The 25,000-nt window shown below is 51.3% G+C and overlaps 1 protein-coding gene across 1 annotated transcript in view; it reads left to right on the top strand.

The window, feature by feature from the left end:
* The window catches only part of LOC110510780 (1-phosphatidylinositol 4,5-bisphosphate phosphodiesterase beta-3), a 150,251-nt gene that overhangs the window by 77,755 nt on the left and 47,496 nt on the right, over positions 1–25,000 (top strand). Inside the window, 13 exon segments of the mRNA XM_036987197.1 lie at positions 224–303; positions 2,413–2,466; positions 3,924–3,996; positions 8,125–8,225; positions 9,449–9,615; positions 14,298–14,444; positions 14,951–15,108; positions 15,624–15,706; positions 15,890–15,974; positions 16,395–16,532; positions 16,534–16,552; positions 17,435–17,536; positions 17,633–17,709. Coding sequence (XP_036843092.1) covers positions 224–303; positions 2,413–2,466; positions 3,924–3,996; positions 8,125–8,225; positions 9,449–9,615; positions 14,298–14,444; positions 14,951–15,108; positions 15,624–15,706; positions 15,890–15,974; positions 16,395–16,532; positions 16,534–16,552; positions 17,435–17,536; positions 17,633–17,709 — 1,284 coding nt within the window.

Below are 25,000 nucleotides of genomic sequence, written 5' to 3'. Positions count from 1 at the left end.
ACAATGTAAGGAATAGGGTGCCAGTCCTGGTCTAAAGTAGTGCACTATGTAGGGAATAAGGTTACATTTGGAACACTACCTTTTTTGTTATGATGATGTTGTGTGTGTGTGTGTGTGTGTGTGTGTGTGTGTGTGCGCGTGCGGCGGTAATGATGGTAATAGCTGATCGTGTGTGTATCGCTGTTTTTATGAATCATTGTTAACTGTGTGTGTGTGTGTTCAGGTGTGGACAGAGGAGCTCTTTAAACTAGCCACAAACATTCTGTCCCAGAATGCATCTCGCAACACCTTCCTCCTCAAAGCGTAAGTTGTGTGTATGTACCGATTGTCATGAAAACTTCACTGTGGAAATATATAGTGCATGTTCTCCCACTTAAAAAGATGAGAGAGGCCTGTAATTTTCATCACTTCAACTATGACAGACAAAAATGAGAAAAGAAAATGCAGAAAATCACATTGTAGGATTTTTAATGAATTTATTTGCAAATTATGGTGGAAAATAAGTATTTGGTCAAAAACACAAGTTTATCTCAATACTTTGTTATATACCCTTTGTTGGCAATGACAGAGGTCAAACGTTTTCTGTAAGTCTTCACAAGGTTTTCACACACTGTTGCTGGTATTTTGGCCCATTCCTCCATGCAGATCTCCTCTAGAACAGTGATGTTTTGGGGCTGTTGCTGGGCAACACGGACTTTCAACTCCCTCCAAAGATTTTCTATGGGGTTGAGATCTGGAGATCTGGCCTAGGTGTAACGGTTTTCTTCCGTTGAAGACGACACAAAAGACAGAAGACAATCACCCAGAAAATAATACAACATGCACCAGATAGGAACTGTTTCTGTTTTTTTTTCACATTTGTTGTTTTGTTGTTTTGTGTTTTGTTCTCGGTTATCGTCTATATTAAACATGTTGAACACTAACCACGCTGCATTTTGGTCCTCCTCTCCTTCAACGGAAGAAAACCGTTACACTAGGCCCCTCCAGGACCTTGAAATGCTTCTTACGAAGCCACTCCTTCGTTGCCCGGGCGGTGTGTTTGGGATCATTGTCATGCTGAAAGACCCAGCCACGTTTCATCTTCAATGCCCTTGCTGATGGAAGGAGGTTTTCACTCAAAATCTCACGATACATGGCCCCATTCATTCTTTCCTTTACACGGATCAGTCGTCCTGGTCCCTTTGCAGAAAAACAGCCCCAAAGCATGATGTTTCCACCCCCATGCTTCACAGTAGGTATGACATTCTCCCAATCTTCTTCTGGATCATCCAAATGCTCTCTAGCAACCTCCGACGGGCTTGAACATGTACTGGCTTAAGCAGGGGGACACGTCTGGCACTGCAGGATTTGAGTCCCTGGCGGCATAGTGTGTTACTGATGGTAGGCTTTGTTACTTTGGTCCCAGCTCTCTGCAGGTCATTCACTAGGTCCCCCCGTGTGGTTCTGGGATTTTTGCTCACCGTTCTTGTGATCATTTTGACCCCACGGGGTGAGATCTTGCGTGGAGCCCCAGATCGAGGGAGATTATCAGTGGTCTTGTATGTCTTCCATTTCCTAATAATTGCTCCCACAGTTGATTTCTTCAAATCAAGCTGCTTACTTATTGCAGATTCAGTCTTCCCAGCCTGGTGCAGGTCTCCTTTGGTGTCCTTTGACAGCTCTTTGGTCTTGGCCATAGTGGAGTTTGGAGTGTGACTGTTTGAGGTTGTGGACAGGTGTCTTTTATACTGATAACAAGGTCAAACAGGTGCCATTAATACAGGTAACAAGTGGAGGACAGAGGAGCCTCTTAAAGAAGTAGTTACAGGTCTGTGAGAGCCATAAATCTTGCTTGTTTGTAGGTGACCAAATACTTATTTTCCACCATAATTTGCAAATAAATTCATTAAAAATCCTACAATGTGATTTTCTGGATTTTTTTTCTCATTTTGTCTGTCATAGTTGAAGTGTACCTATGATGAAAATTACAGGCCTCTCTCATCTTTTTAAGTGGGAGAACTTGCACAATTGGTGGCTGACTAAATACTTTTTTGCCCCACTGTATCTCATTCATGCAGTGTTATACCCACAGTGCAAGTTATTTGATAATTTCTCCCTTTCTCTCTCCCCCCTCTTTCTTTCTCTCTGTCTCTCCTCTCTCTCTGTCTCTCCTGTCTCTCCTCTCTCTCTGTCTCTCCTCTCTCTCTCCTCTCACTCTGTCTCTCCTCTCACTCTGTCTCTCCTCTCTTTCTGTCTCTCTCTCTCTCTCTCTCTCTCTCTCTGTCTCTCTCTCTGTCTCTCTCTCTGTCTCTCTCTCTCTCTCTCTCTCTCTCTCTCTCTCTCTCTCTCTCTCTCTCTCTCTCTCTCTCTGTCTCTCTCTCTGTCTCTCTGTCTGTCTCTCTCGCTCTCTGTCTCCCTCTCTCTCTCACACAGATACACCAAGTTAAAGTTGCAGGTGAATCAAGATGGAAAGATTCCAGTGAAGAAGTGAGACAGTTCCTGACGGAACTCTACTTTCTTTCCCAGTTTCACTTCCTCCCTCTGTTGCTCTCTCACTCTCCTTGCGGCTCTCTCCCACTCTCCCTGCGGCTCTCTTTCCCACTCTCCCTGCGTCTCTCTCTCTCTCTCTCTCTCTCTCTCTCTCTCTGCGTCTCTCTCTCTCTCCCTGCGTCTCTCTCTCTCTCCCTGCGTCTCCTCTCTCTCCCTGCGTCTCTCTCTCTCTCCCTGTGTCTCTCTCTCTCTCCCTGCGTCTCTCTCTCTCTCCCTGCGTCTCTCTCTCTCTCCCTGCGTCTCTCTCTCTCCCTGCATCTCTCTCTCTCTCTCTCTCTCCCTGCGTCTCTCTCTCACTCTCTCCCTGCGTCTCTCTCTCACTCTCTCCCTGCGTCTCTCTCTGTCTCTCCCTGCGTCTCTCTCTGTCTCTCCCTGCGTCTCTCTCTGTCTCTCCCTGCGTCTCTCTGTCTCTCCCTGCGTCTCTCCCTGCGTCTCTCCCTGCATCTCTCTCTGTCTCTCCCTGCGTCTCTCTGTCTCTCCCTGCGTCTCTCTCTCCCTGCGTCTCTCTCTCCCTGCGTCTCTATCTCCCTGCGTCTCTATCTCCCTGCGTCTCTATCTCCCTGCGTCTCTATCTCCCTGCGTCTCTCTCTCTCTATCTCCCTGCGTCTCTCTTTCTCCCTGCGTCTGTCTCTCTCTCTCTCTCCCTGCGTCTGTCTCTCTCTCTCTCCCTGCGTCTGTCTCTCTCTCTCTCTCTCCCTGCGTCTCTCTCTCCCTGCGTCTGTCTCTCTCTCTCTCTCCCTGCGTCTCTCTATCTCCCTGCGTCTCTATCTCCCTGCGTCTCTATCTCCCTGCGTCTCTATCTCCCTGCGTCTCTCTCTCCCTGCATCTCTCTGTCTCTCTCTGCGTCTCTCTCTCTCTGCGTCTCTCTCTCTCTGCGTCTCTCTCTCTCTGCGTCTCTCTCTCTCTCCCTGCGTCTGTCTCTCTCTCTCCCTGCGTCTGTCTCTCTCTCTCCCTGCATCTGTTTCTCTCCCTCTCTCTCTCTCTCTCTCTCCCTGCGTCTCTCTCTCTCTCCCTGCGTGTCTCTCTCTCTCCCTGCGTGTCTCTCTCTCTCCCTGCGTGTCTCTCTCTCTCTCCCTGCGTCTCTCTCTCTCTCCCTGCGTCTCTCTCTCTCTCCCTGCGTCTCTCTCTCTCTCCCTGCGTCTCTCTCTCTCTATCTCTCCCTGCGTCTCTCTCTCTCTCTCCCTGCGTCTCTCTCTCTCTCTCCCTGCGTCTCTCTCTCTCTCTCCCTGCGTCTCTCTCTCTCTCCCTGCGTCTCTCTCTCTCGTGTCTCTCTCTTGCTCTCCCTGCGTCTCTCTCTCTCTCTTCATCTCTCTCTCTCTCCCCCTCAATTCATTTTAAATGCACAATGTTTGAACAATCCTGTCTCCATCTCTCTGTCTCCGTCTGTCTCTCAGCATTCTGAAGATGTTCTCTGACAAGAAGAGAGTGGAGACCGCACTGGAACAGTGCGGTCTGGTCACCAACAAGGTAATCAACCAATCACAGATATCCATTACTTCATAACAGATCCATAATGCTTCATTTATCCAGAGTCATCAATACCGTCATCTTTATTGATAAAACAATACATGCATGTATAGTGCTCTAGGATCAGGTCCACCCCCCCCCCCCCCCCCCCACACACACACCCTTGTAATGTAATTTATTATAATTTAAAAGGTCAAACTGCTCCTAGATCAGATTATCTGATGTTGGTTTTCAGGGCAGCAGCATGTGAACTGCTGAGAGCTATGCACAGTCAGGTTCAAAGGTCAACTTCTGTTTCCTCCGTAACCAGGTGTGGTCCCCTTGTCGTTGACCTCTGTCCATTTCTCCCTACACACACACACACACACACACACACACACACACACACACACACACACGCGCACACACACACACGCACACCCACCCACCAGTGCCTTGGCAACATAGTGTGTTGCCATGGTAACTGCTAACCAGTCTTAGCAGGCCTGTGTGTTAGTGTGTGTGTTATTGTCCTATGCTGCCCCCTGCTGGTAGAACTGGTTTACTGACTGGTAAAGAGCTACTGCCTCTAAATATCAACTTCTCATTTAGAAAACAGCCCATATCTGGCATCAATATGAGTCGGAAAGGTTTATTCTAGTGTCAAAATTGACTACAAAGTGTAAATAGGATCATTTTGGTCATAAAGTCAGTCACGGCCAAAACTGAGTTTTGTGAGATTTGTGGTCATGACTGCATTACAAAGCAAGTTAATGTTGGGTTCACTTTAATGCTGCCCACATGCCCACAGCTGGGAGCACAGAGGTCATCATCAATTTGGAGTGTAGCTGAAATTTGGGTTGACTTTGGATATCTCTATGGGACTAGTTAGGGACCATCGGTAAATTGCACAAAGTACATGAGACATGTTAAAATTCCGCTAGTCTAAAAACAGTAGAAATGTATATATAAATATTGAAAGCATTTAATGAGAACTAGAAGGTGTGCAACATGAAAATATTGTCTCATTGACATTGTGTAATTTATTAACTATCCCCGGAGATAAGCTGTCCAAAGTTTAAGCCACATTAGTGCACGGTGACACTAATTTGCCAAAATAATTGGTCTAACTCTTCCCACCTGCGAACACACTTAAACCACACCCCCGGAACCACACCCCCGGAACCACACCCCCTAAACCACACCCCCGGAACCACACCCCCGGAACCACACCCCCGGAACCACACCCCCGGAACCACACCCCCTAAACCACACCCCCTAAACCACACCCCCGGAACCACACCCCCTAAACCACACCCCCTAAACCAACTACTACTATTCAGGACCACTATCATTTCTTAATAAACCAAATGTAAAATGAGATCGAATCAGGAAGTGAAGTCAACCTTTAAGGATTCTTCTACACATTTATCTAACTACAGCTGTGCATTAGGAACTGACTCCAGATCAGCCTTTACACTAACCCTGTTAATGTATTGTATTATGTGTTCTCTGTCAGCTGACTCCAGATCAGTCACCCATAGTTCTGGACTACCCAACCTTTCGACTGACACTCTTCTCTTCTCTTCCCCCTCATCTCCCCCTCTCCACCTCTCATCCCTCTCTCCACCTCCATCCCTCTCTCATCCCCTCTCCACCTCCATCCCTCTCTCATCCCCTCTCCACCTCCATCCCTCTCTCCACCTCTATCCCTCTCCACCTCCATCCCTCTCTCCACCTCCATCCCTCTCTCATCCCCTCTCCACCTCCATCCCTCTCTCATCCCCTCTCCACCTCCATCCCTCTCTCCACCTCCATCCCTCTCTCCACCTCCATCCCTCTCCACCTCCATCCCTCTCCACCTCCATCCCTCTCCACCTCCATCCCTCTCTCCACCTCCATCCCTCTCTCATCCCCTCTCCACCTCCATCCCTCTCCACCTCCATCCCTCTCTCCACCTCCATCCCTCTCTTATCCCCTCTCCACCTCCATCCCTCTCCACCTCCATCCCTCTCTCCACCTCCATCCCTCTCTCATCCCCTCTCCACCTCCATCCCTCTCTCCACCTCCATCCCTCTCTCATCCCTTCTCCACCTCCATCCCTCTCTCCACCTCTCTCCCTCTCTCCACCTCTCTCCCTCTCTCCACCTCCATCCCTCTCTCCACCACCCTCCCTCTCTCCACCACCCTCCCTCTCTCCACCACCCTCCCTCTCTCCACCACCCTCCCTCTCTCCACCTCCCTCCCTCTCTCCACCACCCTCCCTCTCTCATCCCTCTCTCCACCACCCTCCCTCTCATCCCTCTCTCCACCACCCTCCCTCTCTCCACCTCCCTCACTCTCTCCACCTCCCTCCACCTCCCTCCCTCTCCACCTCCCTCCCTCTCTCATCCCTCTCTCATCCTCTCTCCACCACCCTCCCTCTCTCCACCTCCATCCCTCTCTCCACCACCCTCCCTCTCTCCACCTCCATCCCTCTCTCCACCTCCATCCCTCTCTCATCCCTCTCTCATCCCTCTCTCATCCTCTCTCCACCACCCTCCCTCTCTCCACCTCCATCCCTCTCTCATCCCTCTCTCATCCCTCTCTCCACCTCCATCCCTCTCTCCACCTCCCTCCCTCTCTCCACCTCTCTCATCCCTCTCTCCACCTCCATCCCTCTCTCATCCCCTCTCCACCTCCATCCCTCTCTCCACCTCCATCCCTCTCTCCACCTCCATCCCTCTCTCCACCTCCATCCCTCTCTCCACCTCATCCCTCTCTCCACCTCATCCCTCTCTCCACCTCCATCCCTCTCTCCACCTCCATCCCTCTCTCCACCTCCATCCCTCTCTCATCCTCTCTCCACCTCCATCCCTCTCTCATCCTCTCTCCACCTCATCCCTCTCTCATCCTCTCTCCACCTCACCCCTCTCTCCATCTCCATCCCTCTCTCATCCTCTCTCCACCTCCATCCCTCTCTCCATCTCATCCCTCTCTCATCCTCTCTCCACCTCATCCCTCTCTCCATCTCCATCCCTCTCTCATCCTCTCTCCACCTCATCCCTCTCTCCATCTCCATCCCTCTCTCATCCTCTCTCCACCTCCATCCCTCTCTCATCCTCTCTCCACCTCCATCCCTCTCTCCACCTCCATCCCTCTCTCATCCCCTCTCCACCTCCATCCCTCTCTCATCCTCTCTCCACCTCCATCCCCCTCTCCAACTCCATCCCTCTCTCATCCTCTCTCCACCTCCACCCTCTCTCCACCCTCTCTCCACCCTCTCTCCACCCTCTCTCCACCCTCTCTCCACCCTCTCTCCATCCTCTCTCCACCCTCTCTCCATCCTCTCTCCACCCTCTCTCCATCCCTCACTCCACCCCTCTCTCCACCCTCTCTCCATCCTCCACCCTCTCTCCACCCTCTCTCCACCCTCTCTCCATCCTCTCTCCACCCTCTCTCCATCCATCTCTCCATCCTCTCTCCACCCTCTCTCCATCCTCTCTCCACCCTCTCTCCATCCATCTCTCCATCCTCTCTCCACCCTCTCTCCACCCTCTCTCCACCCTCTCTCCACCCTCTCTCCACCCTCTCTCCACCCTCTCTCCATCCTCTCTCCACCCTCTCTCCATCCATCTCTCCATCCTCTCTCCACCCTCTCTCCATCCTCTCTCCATCCTCTCTCCACCCTCTCTCCATCCTCTCTACACCTTCTCTCCACCCTCTCTCCACCCTCTCTCCATCCTCCACCCTCTCTCCACCCTCTCTCCATCCTCTCTCCACCCTCTCTCCATCCATCTCTCCATCCTCTCTCCACCCTCTCTCCATCATCTCTCCACCCTCCATCCATCTCTCCATCCTCTCTCCACCCTCTCTCCACCCTCTCTCCATCCTCTCTCCACCCTCTCTCCACCCTCTCTCCATCCATCTCTCCATCCTCTCTCCACCCTCTCTCCATCCTCTCTCCACCCTCTCTCCATCCATCTCTCCATCCTCTCTCCACCCTCTCTCCATCCTCTCTCCATCCTCTCTCCACCCTCTCTCCATCCTCTCTCCACCCTCTCTCCACCTTCTCTCCATCCCTCGCTCCACCCTCTCTCCACCCTCTCTCCACCCTCTCTCCACCCTCTCTCCACCCTCTCTCCACCCTCTCTCCATCCATCTCTCCAGGCAGAGGGCATTAAGCCAGACGACTTTACTTGTGATATGTTCCAGAGCTTTCTCCACAGTCTCTGTCTCCGACCTGAGATAGAACGCATCTTCGTAGAGCTGTGAGTCTCACACACACACACACACACACGCACGGATGCACACACAAACATACTCACAACAAACACTCGAATACACACACACACACACAGTTCCTCGCTGTATACATCCTTTCTCATACAGCGTTAGACACATTATTACATCACACAACGCAACAAACCATAACAACCTAATCTCTCTCTAACCAACTCTATGCCTGCTCTACCAACCTAATCTCTCTCTCTCTAACCAACTCTATGCCTGCTCTACCAACCTAATCTCTCTCTAACCAACTCTATGCCTGCTCTACCAACCTAATCTCTCTCTCTCTAACCAACTCTATGCCTGCTCTACCAACCTAATCTCTCTCTAACCAACTCTATGCCTGCTCTACCAACCTAATCTCTCTCTCTAACCAACTCTATGCCTGCTCTACCAACCTAATCTCTCTCTAACCAACTCTATGCCTGCTCTACCAACCTAATCTCTCTCTAACCAACTCTATGCCTGCTCTACCAACCTAATCTCTCTCTAACCAACTCTATGCCTGCTCTACCAACCTAATCTCTCTCTAACCAACTCTATGCCTGCTCTACCAACCTAATATCTCTCTCTCTAACCAACTCTATGCCTGCTCTACCAACCTAATCTCTCTCTAACCAATTCTATGCCTGCTCTACCAACCTAATATCTCTCTAACCAACTCTATGCCTGCTCTACCAACCTAATTTATCTCTCTCTAACCAACTCTATGCCTGCTCTACCAACCTAATTTCTCTCTCTCTAACCAACTCTATGCCTGCTCTACCAACTTAATCTCTCTCTCTAACCAACTCTATGCCTGCTCTACCAACTTAATCTCTCTCTCTCTAACCAACTCTATGCCTGCTCTACCAACCTAATCTCTCTCTCTCTAACCAACTCTATGCCTGCTCTACCAACCTAATCTCTCTCTAACCAACTCTATGCCTGCTCTACCAACCTAATCTCTCTAACCAATTCTATGCCTGCTCTACCAACCTAATCTCTCTCTAACCAACTCTATGCCTGCTCTACCAACCTAATCTCTCTCTCTAACCAATTCTATGCCTGCGCTACCAACCTAATCTCTCTCTAACCAACTCTATGCCTGCTCTACCAACCTAATCTCTCTCTAACCAACTCTATGCCTGATCTACCAACCTAATCTCTCTCTCTAACCAACTCTATGCCTGCTCTATCTCTCCCTATCCCCCCTCCCTCCCAGTGGTTCTAAGGGGAAGCCCTTCCTCTCCCTGGATCAGTTGACAGACTTTATAAACCGTCGTCAGAGAGACTCTCGTCTCAACGAGGTGCTGTATCCTCCGCTGAAGAGAGAGCAGATCAGACAACTGATGGAGAAATACCAGAGCAATGCCAGCCAGCTGGAGAGAGGTGAGGGGGGAGAAATGCAAGCCAGCTGGGGAGTAATGCAAGCCAGCTGGAGAGAAAGGTGAAGGGGGAGTAATGCAAGCCAGCTGGGGAGTAATGCCAGCCAGCTGGAGAGAGGTGAGGGGGGAGTAATGCAAGCCAGCTGGAGAGAGGTGAGAGGGGAGTAATGCCAGCCAGCTGGAGAGAGGTGTGAGGGGGGGAATAATGCCAGCCAGCTGGAGAGAGGTGAGGGGGGAGTAATGCCAGCCAGCTGGAGAGAGAGGTGAGGGGGGAGTAATGCCATCCAGCTGGAGAGAGAGGTGAGGGGGGAGTAATGCCAGCCAGCTGGAGAGGGAGGGGGGGAGTAATGCCAGCCAGCTGGAGATGGAAGGGGGGGGGGGGGGAGTAATGCCAGCCAGCTGGAGAGAGAGGTGAGGGGGGAGTAATGCCAGCCAGCTGGAGAGAGGTGAGGGGGGAGTAATGCCAGCCAGCTGGAGAGAGGTGAGGGGGGAGTAATGCCAGCCAGCTGGAGAGGGAGGGGGGGAGTAATGCCAGCCAGCTGGAGATAGAGGGGGGGGGGGAGTAATGCCAGCCAGCTGGAGAGAGGTGAGGGGGGGAGTAATGCCAGCCAGCTGAAGAGAGGTGAGGGGGGAGTAATGCCAGCCAGCTGGAGAGAGGTGAGGGGGGAGTAATGCCAGCCAGCTGGAGAGAGAGGTGAGGGGGGAGTAATGCCAGCCAGCTGGAGAGAGAGGTGAGGGGGGAGTAATGCCAGCCAGCTGGAGAGAGGTGAGGGGGGAGTAATGCCAGCCAGCTGGAGAGAGGTGAGGGGGGAGTAATGCCAGCCAGCTGGAAAGGGGGGGGGAGTAATGCCAGCCAGCTGGAGAGGAAGGGGGAGGGTCAATGCCAGAATGCCAGCCAGCTGGAGAGGGAGGGGGGGACAGTGCCAGCCAGCTGGAGAGGGGGGGGGTATTGCCAGCCAGCTGGAGAGAGAGGGGGGGAGGGGTAATGCCTGCCAGCTGGGGAGGGAGGGGGTAGCAATGCCAGCCAGCTAGAGAGAGAGGTGAGGGGGGAGCAATGCCAGCCAGCTGGAGAGGGGGGGAGTAATGCCAGACAGCTGGAAAAGGGGGGGGGGGAGTAATGCCAGCCAGCTGGAGAGGAAGGGGGAGGGGCAATGCCAGCCAGCTGGAGAGGGAGGGGGGGACAGTGCCAGCCAGCTGGAGAGGGGGGGGGTATTGCCAGCCAGCTGGAGAGAGAGGGGGGGAGGGGTAATGCCTGCCAGCTGGGGAGGGAGGGGGTAGCAATGCCAGCCAGCTAGAGAGAGAGGTGAGGGGGGAGCAATGCCAGCCAGCTGGAGAGGGGGGGAGTAATGCCAGACAGCTGGAAAAGGGGGGGGGGGAGTAATGCCAGCCAGCTGGAGAGGAAGGGGGAGGGGCAATGCCAGCCAGCTGGAGAGGGAGGGGGGGACAGTGCCAGCCAGCTGGAGAGGGGGGGGGGGGGGTAATGCCAGCCAGCTGGAGAGAGAGGGGGGGGGGGGGGGGGGGGTAACGCCAGCCAGCTGGAGAGAGAGGGGGGGATAATGCCAGCCAGCTGGAGAGAGAGGGGGGGAGGGGTAATGCCTGCCAGCTGGGGAGGGAGGGGGTAGCAATGCCAGCCAGCTAGAGAGAGAGGTGAGGGGGGAGCAATGCCAGCCAGCTGGAGAGGGGGGGAGTAATGCCAGACAGCTGGAAAAGGGGGGGGGGGAGTAATGCCAGCCAGCTGGAGAGGAAGGGGGAGGGGCAATGCCAGCCAGCTGGAGAGGGAGGGGGGGACAGTGCCAGCCAGCTGGAGAGGGGGGGGGGGGGGGGGAGTATTGCCAGCCAGCTGGAGAGGGAGGGGGGGGGGGGTAATGCCAGCCAGCTGGAGAGAGAGGGGGGGGCAATGCCAGCCAGCTGGAGAGGAAGGGGGGGGGGATAATGCCTGCCAGCTGGAGAGGGTGGAACAGTGCCAGCCAGCTGGAGAGGGGGGGGGGGGGGGGGGGGGGGGGGAATATTGCCAGCCAGCTGGAGAGAGGTGAGGGGGGAGTAATGCCAGCCAGCTGGAGAGAGGTGAGGGGGGAGTAATGCCAGCCAGCTGGTCAGAGAGAGAGAGGGGGGGTAATGCCAGCCAGCTGGAGAGAGAGAGAGGGGGGGAGGTAATGCCAGCCAGCTGGAGAGAGGGGGGTAATGCCAGCCAGCTGGAGAGAGGGGGGTAATGCCAGCCAGCTGGAGAGAGAGAGGGGGGAGGTATTTTCAGCCAGCTGGAGAGAGAGAGGGGGGGTAATGCCAGCCAGCTGGAGAGGGGGGGGGGGGGGGTTAATGCCAGCCAGCTGGAGAGAGGGGGGTGTAATGCCAGCCAGCTGGAGAGAGGGGGGGTAATGCTAGCCAGCTGGAGAGAGGGGGGTATAATGCCTGCCAGCTGGAGAGAGGGGGGTATAATGCCAGCCAGCTTGAGAGAGGGGGGTATAATGCCAGCCAGCTGGAGAGAGGGGGGAAATAGGGAGGGTTCATGATGATATACAATGGGGAGAACAAGTATTTGATACACTGCCGATTTTGCAGGTTTTCCTACTTACAAAGCATGTAGAGGTCTGTAATTTGTATCATAGGTACACTTCAACTGTGAGAGACGGAATCTAAAACAAACATCCAGAAAATCACATTGTATGATTTTTAAGTAATTAATTAGCATTTTATTGCATGACATAAGTATTTGATCACCTACCAACCAGTAAGATTTCCGGCTCTCACAGACCTGTTAGTTTTTCTTTAAGAAGCCCTCCTGTTCTCCACTCATTACCTGTATTAACTGCACCTGTTTGAACTCGTTGCCTGTATAAAAGACACACACTGTCCACACACTCAATCAAACAGACTCCAACCTCTCCACAATGGCCAAGACCAGAGAGCTGTGTAAGGACATGAGGGATAAAATTGTAGACCTGCACAAGGCTGGGATGGGCTACAGGACAATAGGCAAGCAGCTTGGTGAGAAGGCAACAACTGTTGGCGCAATTATTAGAAAATGGAAGAAGTTCAAGATGACGGTCAATCACCCTCGGTCTGGGGCTCCATGCAAGATCTCACCTCGTGGGGCATCAATGATCATGAGGAAGATGAGGGATCAGCCCAGAACTACACGGCAGGACCTGGTCAATGACCTGAAGAGAGCTGGGACCACAGTCTCAAAGAAAACCATTAGTAACACACTACGCCATCATGGATTAAAATCCTACAGCTCACGCAAGGTCTCCCTGCTCAAGTCAGCTCATGTCCAGGCCCGTCTGAAATTTGCCAATGACCATCTGGATGATCCAGAGGAGGAATGGGAGAAGGTCATGTGGTCTGATGAGACAAAAATAGAGCTTTTGGTCTAAACTCCATTCGATGTGTTTGGAGGAAGAAGAAGGATGAGTACAACCCCAAGAACACCATCCCAACCGTGAAGCATGGAGGTGGAAACCTCATTCTTTGGGGATGCTTTTCTGCAAAGGGGACAGGATGACTGCACCGTATTGAGGGGAGGATGGATGGGGCCATGTATCGCGAGATCTTGGCCAACAACCTCCTTCCCTCAGTAAGTGCATTGAAAATGGGTCGTGGCTGGGTCTTCCAGCATGACAACGACCCGAAACACACAGCCAGGGCAACTAAGGAGTGGCTCCCCCGTAAGAAGCATCTCAAGGTCCTGGAGTGGCCTAACCAGTCCTCCAGACCTGAACCCAATAGAAAATATTTGGAGGGAGCTGAAAATCCGTATTGCCCAGCGACAGCCCCGAAACCTGAAGGGATCTGGAGGTCTGTATGGAGGAGTGGGCCAAAATCCCTGCTGCAGTGTGTACAAACCTGGTCAAGAACTACAGGAAACGTATGATCTCTGTAATTGCAAACAAAGGTTTCTGTACCAAATATTAAGTTCTGCTTTTCTGATGTATCAAATACTTATGTCATGCAATAAAAATGCAAATGAATTACTTAAAAATCATACAATGTGATTTTCCTGTATTTTTGTTTTAAATTCCGTCTCTCACAGTTGAAGTGTACCTATGATAAAAAATTACAGACCTCTACATGCTTTGTAAGTAGGAAAACCTGCAAAATCAGCAGTGTATCAAATACTTGTTCTCCCCACTGTACATGACTTGATTATCTTGTTGGTGAGGTGTTGATTCTCTGGTTTGATGTCTGTTTGAGCCAAACACACATTTCCACTTTACATGACAACGTTATTAGTTTCTAGTTGTCTGATCTTCTCTCTATCTCACTATCCTTTTATTTTTCTCTCTCTCTCCATCTCTCTCCCTATCTCTCTCCCTCTCTCTCCATCTCTTTCTCCCTCTCTCTCCATCTCTTTCTCCCTCTCTCTCCCTCTCTCCCCCTCCCTCTCTCCATCTCTCTCTCTCTCTCTCTCTCTCTCTCTCTCTCTCTCTCTCTCTCTCCATCTCTCTCCCTCTCTCTCTCTCTCCCTCTCCATCTCTCTTTTTCCTCTCCCTCTCTCCATCTCTCTCCCTCCATCTCTCTCCCTCTTTCTCTCTCTCTCTCTCTCTCCCCATCTCTATCTCTCTCTCCATCTCTCTCCCTCCATCTCCATCTCTCTCTCTCGCTCTCCCTCCATCTCTCTCTCCCTCCCTCTCCCTCCATCTCCATCTCTCACTCTCCCTCCATCTCTCTCTCCCTCCCTCCTCTCTCCAGATCAGATCAGTCTGATGGGGTTCAGCAGGTATCTAGGAGGAGAGGAGAATTCCATGGTCCCTCCAGAGAGACTGGACATCATAGATGATATGAACCAGCCCCTGTCCCACTACTTTATCAACTCTTCCCACAACACCTACCTCACAGGTACACACACTGTTAGACACACAACACACTGTTAGACACACAACACACTGTTAGACACACAACACACCTGTTAGACACACAACACACTGTTAGACACACAACACACTGTTAGACACACAACACACAACACACTGTTAGACACACAACACCTACCTCACAGGTTAATACTCACACATACACACATACTGTACACACAGACAATCTGATTGGTGTAAAGGTGTCCCCTCCTCCTCTCCCAGTTGGTCAGCTGACAGGTCTGTCGTCGGTGGAGATGTATCGCCAGGTGTTACTGATTGGCTGTACACATACACACATACTGTACACACAGACAATCTGATTGGTTAAAGGTGTCCCCTCCTCCTCCTCTCCCAGTTGGTCAGCTGACAGGTCTGTCGTCGGTGGAGATGTATCGCCAGGTGTTACTGATTGGCTGTACACATATACACATACTGTACACACAGACAATCTGATTGGTGTAAAAGTGTCCCCTCCTCCTCCTCTCCCAGTTGGTCAGCTGACAGGTCTGTCTTCGGTGGAGATGTATCGCCAGGTGTTACTGACCGGTTGTCGCTGTATAGAGCTGGACTGTTGGAAGGGACGGCCGCAGGACGAGGAACCTTACATCACACACGGCTTCACCATGACCACAGAGATACCCTTCAAGGTGTGTGTGTGTGTGTGCGTGTGTGTGTGTGTGTGTGTGTGTGTGTGTGTGTACTTCATCACACACAGCTTCACCATGACCACTGACACAACCTTGAAGGTTTACCATAAGTCTGAAATGATTTCTATATAGTGCTGGTCCTCACATCAGTGTACTACATTGTATATGATGATCACCTGCCTAATATATTCTCTCTCTCTCTACCTCTCTCTCTCTCTCTCTCTCTCTCTCTCTCTCTCTCTCTCTCTCTCCTCTCTCTCTGTCTCTCTCTCTCTCCCTCTCTCTGTCTCTCTGTCTCTCTCTCTCTCTCTCTCTCTGTCTCTCTCTCTCTCTCTGTCTCTCTCTCTCTCTCTCGCTCTGTCTCTCTCTCTGTCTCTCTCTGTCTCTCCATCTCTCTCTGTCTCTCTCTCTCTGTCTCTCTCTCTCTGTCTCTCTCTCTCTGTCTCTCTCTGTCTCTCTCTCTCTGTCTCTCTCTGTCTCTCTCTGTCTCTCTCTCTCTCTCTCTCTCTGTGAAGGAGGTGATTGAAGCGATAGCAGAAAGTGCGTTCAAGGCCTCTCCCTATCCCCTCATCCTCTCCTTCGAAAACCATGTTGACTCGTGAGTGAAGCATTCTGGGTAGTGAGAAGGGAAATCCTGAGAACCTTCAATTCAATGGGCTTTATCTGAAACATATATGTTGCCAAAGTAAATGAAATAGACAAAATTAAAAATAAACAAGGGAAACATTAGTAAACACCTACAAAGGTTTTCAAATGTTAAATTATGTTCTGTCTCTCGCAGGGCGAAGCAGCAGGCCAAGATGGCGGAGTATTGTCAAAGTATCTTTGGAGACGCCCTTCTCATCGACCCTCTGGAGAAATACCCGGTGAGTCTGGGATCAGGGGTGAGAGGTCAGGAAGGTCACGGATTAGTTAGGAACTCCCCTCAGCAGGCCAGCTATTATTTGGACATTCAATTGAAAAGAAACAACCAATTTAGCAGAGAGAAACACGGCCCTGGCTTAGCGGGAGGTAAACCGTGGGTTGGGGCTACTTTAGGACAGTGGAGGCTGTTGAGGGGAGGACGACACATTAATAATGTCTGGAACAGAGGGAATGAAACACCTGGAAACTGAACGTTTGATGTATTTGACACCATTCCATGTATTCCGCTCCAGCCATTACCACGAGCCCGTCCTCCCCCAATTAAGAGGCCACCAACCTCCTGTGAATTAGGAACACTACTGATCCCAGCTCAGCCCTTACACTAGCCCTGTTAATGTATTGTATTATGTGTTCTCTAACAGCTGATCCCAGCTCAGCCCTTACCGTCGCCCCAGGAGCTGCTGGGAAAGATCTTGATCAAAAACAAGAAGAAGCACCACCACAGAGCGTCCACCAGGGGCAGTCTGAGGAGGAGGACCGGAGAGACGGACAGTCCTGGGACAGGCTTCACCTCTTAACGGTATTCACTGTCTTCACACACACACACACACACACACACACACACACACACACACACACACACGTAAAGTAAGTATGGACACACACATACACAGACATTTTGAGTATAGTACACACAAACCTACACACACTTCCAAATGTAGTATTATGTTGTGCTGTGTGACTTTTCCTGTAGTGGTATACAGTACATTATTGACAAGAGTATGTATTTCCTGTAGTGGTATACAGTACATTATTGACAAGAGTATGTATTTCCTGTAGTGGTATACAGTACATGTATTTCCTGTAGTGGTATTATACAGTACATGTATTTCCTGTAGTGGTATTATACAGTACATGTATTTCCTGTAGTGGTATTATACAGTAAATGTATTTCCTGTAGTGGTATACAGTACATGTATTTCCTGTAGTGGTATTATACAGTACATGTATTTCCTGTAGTGGTATTATACAGTACATGTATTTCCTGTAGTGGTATACAGTACATGTATTTCCTGTAGTGGTATTATACAGTAAATGTATTTCCTGTAGTGGTATACAGTACATGTATTTCCTGTAGTGGTATTATACAGTACATGTATTTCCTGTAGTGGTATTATACAGTACATGTATTTCCTGTAGTGGTATTATACAGTAAATGTATTTCCTGTAGTGGTATTATACAGTACATGTATTTCCTGTAGTGGTATTATACAGTACATGTATTTCCTGTAGTGGTATTATACAGTACATGTATTTCCTGTAGTGGTATACAGTAAATGTATTTCCTGTAGTGGTATACAGTTCATGTATTTCCTGTAGTGGTATTATACAGTACATGTATTTCCTGTAGTGATTTTCAGTATATTGACAAGTATTTATTTATTTTTGTTTGTTTGTTTAGACTGCCGTTTCAGTGACAGTGATGGAGGCCAGCTGCTATCCAATGGGGAAGAGAGGCTGGCAGACAGGCTGGTTAAAGACGGAGATCCTCGCAAATCTATTGGTCAGTTCACTTCCTGAATGATCAAACATGCTGGGGGTGGGAGAGAGAGGGATGGATGGACATACATAGGTAACATGTTGACACGTGTTCTGGTAGGAGGGGAGGGAGAAAGTGATGATGAGGAGGAGGAAGAGGAACCAGTGGCTGAACTGAAGAAACCAAACTCTGATGAGGTGAGTCCTCTACTAATTGATTGATTGTCACTTATTGTTCCCTGAAGTGGGTTCTATTTACTTGGGTCGTCCCAGTGAGCAAGTGAACACGCAATGGTTCTATGTATCTTTTTTTATTGACCTCTCTCTCGGTCTCTCTCGGTCTCTCTCGGTCTCTCTCGGTCTCTCTCGGTCTCTCTGTCTCTCGGTCTCTCTGTCTCTCTGTCTCTCTGTCTCTCTGTCTCGGTCTCTCTGTCTCTCTGTCTCGGTCTCTCTGTCTCTCTGTCTGTCTCTCTGTCTCTCTGTCTCGGTCTCTCTGTCTTCTCTCTCTGTCTCGGTCTCTCTGTCTCTCTCTGTCTCGGTCTCTCTGTCTCTCTGTCTCGGTCTCTCTGTCTCTCTGTCTCGGTCTCTCTGTCTCGGCCTCTCTGTCTCGGTCCTCTCTGTCTCTCTGTCTCGGTCTCTCTGTCTCTCTGTCTTGGTCTCTCTGTCTCGGCCTCTCTGTCTCGGTCTCTCTGTCTCTCTGTCTCGGTCTCTCTGTCTCCTCTGTCTCGGTCTCTCTGTCTCTCTGTCTCGGTCTCTCTGTCTCTCTGTCGGTCTCTCTCTCTCTGTCGGTCTCCTCTGTCTCTGTCTCTGTCGGTCTCTCTGTCTCTGTCTCTGTCGGTCTCTCTGTCTCTGTCTCTCTGTCTCGGTCTCTCGGTCTCTCGGTCTCTCGGTCTCTCTGTCTCTCTGTCCTCTTGGTCTCTCGGTCTCTGTCTCTCGGTCTCGGTTTCTCTGTCTCACTCTCTCTGTCTCACTCTCTCTGTCTCTCTTTTTGTCTCTCTCTTTGTTTCTATAACATAACACACAGAAATACGAGCCTTTGGTCATTAATATGGTCGAATCCGGAAACTATCATTTCGAAAATAAAACATTTATTTCAGTGAAATACGGAACGGTTCCGTATTTTATCTAAGGGGTGGCATCCCTAAGTCTAAATATTGCTTGTTACATTGCACAACCTTCAATGTATGTCATAATTACGTAAATTCTGGCAAATTAGTTCGCAACGAGCCAGGCTGCCCAAACGGTTGCAATACCCTGACTCTGCGTGCAATGAACACAAGAGAAATGACACAATTTCACCTGGTTAACATTGCCTGCTAAACTGGATTAGTAGTTATAATTGTTTTTTTATAAGATAAGTTTAAAGCTAGCTAGCAATTTACCTTGGCTTCTACTGCATTCGCGGAACAGGCAGGCTACTCGTGGAGTGCAATGGTTAGAGCGTTGGACTAGTTAACTGTAAGGTTGCAAGATTGGATCCCCTGAGCTGACAAGGTGAAAATCTGTCGTTCTGCCCCTGAACGAGGCAGTTAACCCACTGTTCCTAGGCTGTCATTGAAAATAAGAATGTGTTCTTAACTGACCTTCCTGGTTAAATAAAGGTAAAATAATAAAAAAATATATAAATAAATAACAATAATCGGAAATCGGCGCCCCAAAAATACCAAGTTCCGATTGTTATGAAAACTTGAAATCCGCCCTAATTAATCGGCCCTAATTAATCCGCCCTAATTAATCGGCCCTAATTAATCGGCCATTCCGATTAATCGGTCGACCTCTAGTTACAAAGGCTGAGTGACCTGAGACTGCTGGGAGAGGAGGGGTGGAAAACAGCAGGTTTACTAAGGTTGGGTGACCTGAGACTGCTGGGAGAGGAGGGGTGGAAAACAGCAGGTTTACTAAGGCTGGGTGACCTGAGACTGCTGGGAGAGGAGGGGTGGAAAACAGCAGGTTTACTAAGGTTGGGTGACCTGAGACTGCTGGGAGAGGAGGGGTGGAAAACTGCAGGTTTACTAAGGCTGGGTGACCTGAGACTGCTGGGAGAGGAGGGGTGGAAAACAGCAGGTTTACTAAGGCTGGGTGACCTGAGACTGCTGGGAGAGGAGGGGTGGAAAACCCTGGAAGTCTTGGCACAACAAACAGGACTAACGTCTCTTAGGCTGCTGGAGAGATTCCTGGAGGAGGTCCAGGAGGGCCCTGTCTGAGCCAGTAAGGGGGGGTGTTTGAGCGGCCAAAGGGAGAGGGGCCACCAATGTTTCCGCCACTGCAGGTGACGGCAGAGACTGGAGACTGGGGGTCTGGAGGATTTAGATTTTAACACTCTGAGCCTGGGGGAGTTTGAGGGGGTGGGAGGTAAAGCCCTCTACAAACTCTGCGTTAAGGTTAGGAACATTAGGAGCCTAACAGGAGTGAAGGCACATCAGTGGCAGGGGGTATGTGGGGCAGAGAGTATGGTGGTTTTAGATGGAGGGGGCTCTACAAACCCCCAGTTCCAAAGAGGTCAGGAGACCTCCAGTGGAGGGTTCTACATGGAGCCTTGGCCACTAACAGCTGGTTGGTACGGGTTGAACCGGGAGTCGGACAGGGTGTCCTTTCTGTGTCATGAGTGAAACTGTGCATCGTGTGTTTTCTGTGTGTGCCAGGTTAATGCCGTTAATGTCTCTGTTGGAATGTCTGTGTGAGAGGTCGGGGGTGGTTTTTACTGTTGGGATGGTTATAATGGGATACAGGTATTCAAATAAGGAGAAGGCCAAATGTGTGTTGTTGAATTTTCTGTTTGCTCAGGCAAAGTTGTCTATTTGGCTGACCAGGAGGAGCAGGGTTAAAGGTGGGGGGGTAACAGACCCTTTACTGTTGTTTATTGGGATGGTCTCTGCGCGCCTTAGGGTGGAATTTGAGTTCTATAAAATGATAAAACGTGTGGAGATGTTTCAGGAGATATGGTGTGTTGGGGGGGGGGGGGTCTGTATAGCTGGGGAAGATGTTTCAGGAGATATGGTGTGATGGGGGGGGGAGGCTGTCTGTATAGCTGGGGAAGATGTTTTTCAGGAGATATGGGTGTGTTGGGGGGGGGGGGGGGGGCCGTCTGTATAGCTGGGGATGATGTTTCAGGAGATATGGTGTGTTGGGGGGGGGGGGGGGGGCTGTCTGTATAGCTGGGGAAGATGTTTCAGGAGATATGGTGTGTTGGGGGGGGGGGCTGTCTGTATAGCTGGGGAAGATGTTTCAGGTGATATGGTGTGTTGGGGGGCTGTCTGTATAGCTGGGGAAGATGTTTCAGGAGATATGGTGTGTTGGGGGGGGGGGGCTGTCTGTATAGCTGGGGAAGATGTTTCAGGAGATATGGTGTGTTGGGGGGCTGTCTGTATAGCTGGGGAAGATGTTTCAGGAGATATGGTGTGTTGGGGGGCTGTCTCTATAGCTGGGGAGGATGTTTCAGGATATATGGTGTGTTGGGGGGGGGGCTGTCTGTATAGCTGGGGAAGATGTTTCAGGAGATATGGTGTGTTGGGGGGCTGTCTGTATAGCTGGGGAAGATGTTTCAGGAGATATGGTGTGTTGGGGGGGGGGGGCTGTCTGTATAGCTGGGGAAGATGTTTCAGGAGATATGGTGTGTTGGGGGGCTGTCTGTATAGCTGGGGGAGATGTTTCAGGAGATATGGTGTGTTGGGAGGCTGTCTGTATAGCTGGGGAAGATGTTTCAGGAGATATGGTGTGTTGGGGGGCTGTCTGTATAGCTGGGGAAGATGTTTCAGGAGATATGGTGTGTTGGGAGGCTGTCTGTATAGCTGGGGAAGATGTTTCAGGAGATATGGTGTGTTGGGGGGGGGGGCTGTCTGTATAGCTGGGGAAGATGTTTCAGGAGATATGGTGTGTTGGGGGGGGGGGGGGCTGTCTGTATAGCTGGGGAAGATGTTTCAGGAGATATGGTGTGTTGGGGGGGGGGGCTGTCTGTATAGCTGGGGAAGATGTTTCAGGTGATATGGTGTGTTGGGGGGCTGTCTGTATAGCTGGGGAAGATGTTTCAGGAGATATGGTGTGTTGGGGGGGGGGGGGGGGCTGTCTGTATAGCTGGGGAAGATGTTTCAGGAGATATGGTGTGTTGGGGGGCTGTCTGTATAGCTGGGGAAGATGTTTCAGGAGATATGGTGTGTTGGGGGGCTGTCTCTATAGCTGGGGAGGATGTTTCAGGATATATGGTGTGTTGGGGGGGGGGGGCTGTCTGTATAGCTGGGGAAGATGTTTCAGGAGATATGGTGTGTTGGGGGGCTGTCTGTATAGCTGGGGAAGATGTTTCAGGAGATATGGTGTGTTGGGGGGGGGGGGCTGTCTGTATAGCTGGGGAAGATGTTTCAGGAGATATGGTGTGTTGGGGGGCTGTCTGTATAGCTGGGGGAGATGTTTCAGGAGATATGGTGTGTTGGGAGGCTGTCTGTATAGCTGGGGAAGATGTTTCAGGAGATATGGTGTGTTGGGGGGCTGTCTGTATAGCTGGGGAAGATGTTTCAGGAGATATGGTGTGTTGGGAGGCTGTCTGTATAGCTGGGGAAGATGTTTCAGGAGATATGGTGTGTTGGGGGGGGGGGCTGTTTGTATAGCTGGGGAAGATGTTTCAGGAGATATGGTGTGTTGGGGGGGGGGGGGCTGTCTGTATAGCTGGGGAAGATGTTTCAGGAGATATGGTGTGTTGGGGGGCTGTCTGTATAGCTGGGGAAGATGTTTCAGGAGATATGGTGTGTTGGGGGGGGGGCTGTCTGTATAGCTGGGGAAGATGTTTCAGGAGATATGGTGTGTTGGGGGGGGCTGTCTGTATAGCTGGGGAAGATGTTTCAGGAGATATGGTGTGTTGGGGGACTGTCTGTATAGCTGGGGATGATGTTTCAGGAGATATGGTGTGTTGGGGGGGGGGGGGTGTCTGTATAGCTGGGGAAGATGTTTCAGGAGATATGGTGTGTTGGGGGGCTGTCTGTATAGCTGGGGAAGATGTTTCAGGAGATATGGTGTGTTGGGAGGCTGTCTGTATAGCTGGGGAAGATGTTTCAGGAGATATGGTGTGTTGGGAGGCTGTCTGTATAGCTAGGGAGGATGTTTCAGGAGATATGGTGTGTTGGGGGGCCGTCTGTATAGCTAGGGAGGATGTTTCAGGAGATATGGTGTGTTGGGGGGCCGTCTGTATAGCTAGGGAGGATGTTTCAGGAGATATGGTGTGTTGGGGGGCCGTCTGTATAGCTAGGGAGGATGTTTCAGGAGATATGGTGTGTTGGGGGGCCGTCTGTATAGCTAGGGAGGATGTTTCAGGAGATATGGTGTGTTGGGGGGCCGTCTGCATAGCTGGGGAAGAAGGGTTGGATATACGGTTATAGAGGTGAGGTTTTGGTTATTGTGATTTGGGGAGTTGTATCGTGGGGTAGAGGTGAGGTTTTGGTTATTGTGATTTGGGGCGTTGTATCGTGGGGTAGAGGTGAGGTTGGGGCGTTGTATCGTGGGGTAGAGGTGAGGTTGGGGCGTTGTATCGTGGGGTAGAGGTGAGGTTTTGGTTATTGTGATTTGGGGCGTTGTATCGTGGGGTAGAGGTGAGGTTTTGGTTATTGTGATTTGGGGAGTTGTATCGTGGGGTAGAGGTGAGGTTGGGGCGTTGTATCGTGGGGTAGAGGTGAGGTTGGGGCGTTGTATCGTGGGGTAGAGGTGAGGTTTTGGTTATTGTGATTTGGGGCGTTGTATCGTGGGGTAGAGGTGAGGTTGGGCCGTTGTATCGTGGGGTAGAGGTGATTTGGGGCGTTGTATCGTGGGGTAGAGGTGAGGTTTTGGTTATTGTGATTTGGGGCGTTGTATCGTGGGGTAGAGGTGAGGTTGGGCCGTTGTATCGTGGGGTAGAGGTGAGGTTGGGGCGTTGTATCGTGGGGTAGAGGTGAGGTTGGGGCGTTGTATCGTGGGGTAGAGGTGAGGTTGGGGCGTTGTATCGTGGGGTAGAGGTGAGGTTGGGGCGTTGTATCGTGGGGTAGAGGGTGAGGTTGGGGCGTTGTAACGTGGGGTAGAGGTGAGGTTGGGGCGTTGTATCGTGGGGTAGAGGGTGAGGTTGGGGCGTTGTATCGTGGGGTAGAGGTGAGGTTGGGGCGTTGTATCGTGGGGTAGAGGTGAGGTTGGGGCGTTGTATCGTGGGGTAGAGGTGAGGTTGGGGCGTTGTATCGTGGGGTAGAGGGTGAGGTTGGGGCGTTGTATCGTGGGGTAGAGGGTGAGGTTGGGGCGTTGTATCGTGGGGTAGAGGTGAGGTTGGGGCGTTGTATCGTGGGGTAGAGGTGAGGTTGGGGCGTTGTATCGTGGGGTAGAGGGTGAGGTTGGGGCGTTGTATCGTGGGGTAGAGGGTGAGGTTGGGGTGTTGTATCGTGGGGTAGAGGTGAGGTTGGGGCGTTGTATCGTGGGGTAGAGGTGAGGTTGGGGCGTTGTATCGTGGGGTAGAGGTGAGGTTGGGGCGTTGTATCGTGGGGTAGAGGTGAGGTTGGGGCGTTGTATCGTGGGGTAGAGGGTGAGGTTGGGGCGTTGTATCGTGGGGTAGAGGGTGAGGTTGGGGTGTTGTATCGTGGGGTAGAGGTGAGGTTGGGGCGTTGTATCGTGGGGTAGAGGTGAGGTTGGGGCGTTGTATCGTGGGGTAGAGGTGAGGTTGGGGCGTTGTATCGTGGGGTAGAGGTGAGGTTGGGGCGTTGTATCGTGGGGTAGAGGTGAGGTTGGGGCGTTGTATCGTGGGGTAGAGGTGAGGTTGGGGCGTTGTATCGTGGGGTAGAGGGTGAGGTTGGGGCGTTGTATCGTGGGGTAGAGGGTGAGGTTGGGGTGTTGTATCGTGGGGTAGAGGTGAGGTTGGGGCGTTGTATCGTGGGGTAGAGATGAGGTTGGGGCGTTGTATCGTGGGGTAGAGGTGAGGTTTTGGTTATTGTGATTTGGGGCGTTGTATCGTGGGGTAGAGGTGAGGTTGGGGCGTTGTATCGTGGGGTAGAGGTGAGGTTGGGGCGTTGTATCGTGGGGTAGAGGTGAGGTTGGGGCGTTGTATCGTGGGGTAGAGGTGAGGTTGGGGCGTTGTATCGTGGGGTAGAGGTGAGGTTGGGGCGTTGTATCGTGGGGTAGAGGTGAGGTTGGGGCGTTGTATCGTGGGGTAGAGGTGAGGTTGGGGCGTTGTATCGTGGGGTAGAGGTGAGGTTGGGGCGTTGTATCGTGGGGTAGAGGTGAGGTTGGGGCGTTGTATCGTGGGGTAGAGGGTGAGGTTGGGGCGTTGTATCGTGGGGTAGAGGTGAGGTTGGGGCGTTGTATCGTGGGGTAGAGGTGAGGTTGGGGCGTTGTATCGTGGGGTAGAGGGTGAGGTTGGGGCGTTGTATCGTGGGGTAGAGGTGAGGTTGGGGCGTTGTATCGTGGGGTAGAGGTGAGGTTGGGGCGTTGTATCGTGGGGTAGAGGTGAGGTTGGGGCGTTGTATCGTGGGGTAGAGGTGAGGTTGGGGCGTTG

Source organism: Oncorhynchus mykiss, chromosome 9 (assembly GCF_013265735.2).
Source record: "Oncorhynchus mykiss isolate Arlee chromosome 9, USDA_OmykA_1.1, whole genome shotgun sequence".
Taxonomy (NCBI): Eukaryota; Metazoa; Chordata; class Actinopteri; order Salmoniformes; family Salmonidae; genus Oncorhynchus; species Oncorhynchus mykiss.
Note: the sequence above shows the minus strand (reverse complement) of the source record. Positions and strands in the feature narration are given on the sequence as shown.